A 3,506-nucleotide genomic window follows, 5' to 3' on the forward strand; every position below is an offset into this window, starting at 1 on the left:
TCTAATCATCTCAGGTTTTTATATTTGGGAACAGTTGGATGTTCCAACAGGACACTGATACCAAACAATAAATTAATAATAAAAGTAAGGGTTTTCTCTCTTTTTTGACTTTATTGGCCTTTAATTCACAGTAGATTGACAGGAAAGTGGGTGTGAGAAGACAGGTGGCAAAGGTCAATGGGCCGGGACTCAAACCCGTGATGGCAACTCGAACTCATGGTTTCTCTGCATCTTTCTAAAGAACATGTCTCCAAAAAGTAYAGTTCACTTTAGTGCCTTTAACTTTAATACTGGTAATGCATGGACTAGACAAAATCCAAAATAAATACACATGAACACCTAATGGTTTTTTAAGAAGTCTTGAAGTTGTATGTTTTACATTCCATCCTAAAAAACAAACAGCTAAAAACCATTAGAAAGATCCATATTTATAATGTTATTCATGTTAGTGTGATTGTTCTCACTGGCGATGTATTTCCATCCCATACCTCTCCCATGGTGGGGTCATCAGCCTTGTATCCATCTAGTTTCTCCTGAAGCATCTGGGCAAGAACTGCACAGTCTTTGTACTCCCTGATACAAAACATAGATATATGGATATATTAGCCTTCAGCTCAAATCCTTATTTACAGTAGTTCTAATCACAAATTTCTAGAAGAGACACTTTAATCACCTTAATTGTTTCACTGGTTCACCTTTTAATCCTAGTTGTTTGAATCATTATGATGTCTAAAGTTGTTTTTTCACCAATTACCAACCTTACTTATTCCTGTCCCATCAACCACAGCATGTTTGGTTGTGATTTAGTCTTTTTTTAAATGACAATGTATCTGATTACAGAGAGTTCCAACTCTAAAACAAAGCAAGCAATCTGGGCCTCCGTTTAAATTGAAAATTCAGTGTAGACATCAAAGAACATTAATAGAAGCGTCATTATGTGGCTAATGTGGTGACTGATAATTCAACTGATTTTATTCATTAAAATCAAATGACCTTAAAGGACAGTGAGGAAGAAAGGATCTATAGAAATTGTATTACCTTGTATTTATTTGGTTAACATTCAAAACTGAAATGGTCAGCACTAAAATGGATGTCATTTTTTTTGCTCTTTTTTTCCCCCTCACCTCCAAAGGATGTTGTCTCAAAGCTGAACTAGTTACTTCCATCATACAAGGAAAAACAAAGACAGAAAGCTGAAATGCTTTGCTCTCACCCTCTGTAACGGACTCCAGGATACTCTTTGAGCGTTGCACACATGGTGGCTATCTGTTCAGCACAACGCTCCAACATGTTATTCTTCACATCAGCTTTGAAGGGGCTGTAGAAGTCYTGGAAGGCATCCACTTTATCCAGGGAGAAGACCTGAACAAAGATCATAAAGGTTAAAGAGGCTGTAAGCACTAATGTCATGTGGATATTTTATGYTGCTGTGCTGACAGCAATAGCAGTATAAACATTTTTCATGGACCAAAAAACATTGGTCTGTGAAAACCAAAAAACTTGATTTTGTCCATGTACTTTAAAATATTATAGTTTAATAACACTTATTTTTTACTAAACCGTGCTAAATAGAGCATGTTGRTAGGAATATTATGTGGGATTGAAGCTGCATGATTATGGAAATATTAGTGTATATTAAAACATCCTATAACTTCAGGTGCACAGTGACCTATGCAGTCCGCTGCATTAATGCACAATAAAGAGTTTGCAGGGATTTGTATTTGTGGATGTCTGTGTTTAATTTAATTTAAATAAAAACTAGTTTCCCCTGTCTGATACCGTTTCATTCTTACAAACAGCTCTATATTTAAAATATNTGCTGTGCTGACAGCAATAGCAGTATAAACATTTTTCATGGACCAAAAAACATTGGTCTGTGAAAACCAAAAAACTTGATTTTGTCCATGTACTTTAAAATATTATAGTTTAATAACACTTATTTTTTACTAAACCGTGCTAAATAGAGCATGTTGRTAGGAATATTATGTGGGATTGAAGCTGCATGATTATGGAAATATTAGTGTATATTAAAACATCCTATAACTTCAGGTGCACAGTGACCTATGCAGTCCGCTGCATTAATGCACAATAAAGAGTTTGCAGGGATTTGTATTTGTGGATGTCTGTGTTTAATTTAATTTAAATAAAAACTAGTTTCCCCTGTCTGATACCGTTTCATTCTTACAAACAGCTCTATATTTAAAATATATGTAAAAAGGCAGAATATTCTACCTTTAATAATAATAAGAGTCTAGGGAACCCAAAGCAATAATGATAAGGTAACTCAAATACATTTGTTTATTAACTCATTTTATTTAGTATGTTGCAACTTAAACCATTAACTATGTTGGACTAAAATGCTCTATTTATTCTTACTTATTTAAATGGATTACATGTTCATTTTAAAATTAAGTCAAATTAACTTCAGAGTTTCTTATTTAAACAACTTTGATCTCAACTGAAGTTACTCAATCCAAATGGAGAAACCGATTGCACAAAACTGTATGAATCTTATGAACACAACAAACTTTGACTTTTTCCATTCAGTTTTTATTAACTCAAAACCGTAGCTTCAAACAGAAATCATGACTACAAAAGCYATTATCAAATATCACAAATTGGTCTTTTAAAGCTGACACCTTAAAGGTATTTATTYATTTGTACTTCTATTGAAATTGCTAAACGCTTTTTGAAACATTGATTTAGGTGTACATCAGTAAATTAGAATACTGTACAAAGTCAGAATAATGTCAGTCTTTTTAAAGTAAATTGTTTTAGTTGTCATTATGAGTCRTAGCAATCACAGAAGATGCATTTTGATTATTATTTTACTTGTTCACAATATYCTGATATAATGATGCACAGCCACAACAAATGCAAATATAGCKGAACTACAAGGATTCAATATTTATCCATCCAAAMAGTAATAATGCAACACTAAATGAATGAACTCAAAAAATCCACAAYACTTTCCAGGATTGCTCAGATGCACAGCATAGATTAGCCCAAACAAACATACTAGTGTGTCTGTTCATAAGTGATAAGTCTTTCCAAATTGATCCTCAMGCACAACAAACATCTGATGTGGTGAGAAAGGAACTCCTGCAGGATCCTCTTCCTCATCCACATGAATCACYAGAGCAACTGCATCTTTATAGGACTCCTTTATGTCCTAAAATGCCACACAAAGTGCAAAATTATTGAGCAATAATATCCATATCAAAGACGTAAAAGTGAAAATAAATGCACTTCATCAGCTACTGTTTTGAATTTTTTGTTAAGCTTCATTCCTTATTATCCATTTTAAAATTCTGATGGCAAATTAGTGTAATCCTCAATAATATCCATATAGTATAATATATCAAGTATAATATATCTAGCATATTTTGAAAACTCCTAAAGATTCCTTTATAATGGTACCGATAAGGCCAGCCAGGGATGCTCCTCTTTTTGCATGCATGTGTTTTTTGCCCTTAATTCTGTTAAATGTTTATACAGAACTTGAA

At 33.3% G+C, this 3,506-nt stretch overlaps 2 protein-coding genes across 2 annotated transcripts in view; both read right to left on the bottom strand.

The window, feature by feature from the left end:
- zbtb26 (zinc finger and BTB domain containing 26) overlaps positions 1-3,506 on the bottom strand; it is a 1,115,122-nt gene that overhangs the window by 220,308 nt on the left and 891,308 nt on the right. The window lies entirely within an intron of this gene.
- The window catches only part of LOC103469646 (syntaxin-binding protein 1-like), a 33,715-nt gene that overhangs the window by 17,177 nt on the left and 13,032 nt on the right, over positions 1-3,506 (bottom strand). The window contains exons 5-6 of the mRNA XM_017306528.1: positions 1,214-1,362; positions 489-573 (exon numbers count right to left, since the gene is read on the bottom strand). Coding sequence (XP_017162017.1) covers positions 489-573; positions 1,214-1,362 — 234 coding nt within the window. The remainder of the gene's footprint in view (positions 1-488; positions 574-1,213; positions 1,363-3,506) is intronic.

This window comes from Poecilia reticulata, linkage group LG9, assembly GCF_000633615.1.
Source record: "Poecilia reticulata strain Guanapo linkage group LG9, Guppy_female_1.0+MT, whole genome shotgun sequence".
Classification (NCBI taxonomy): domain Eukaryota; kingdom Metazoa; phylum Chordata; class Actinopteri; order Cyprinodontiformes; family Poeciliidae; genus Poecilia; species Poecilia reticulata.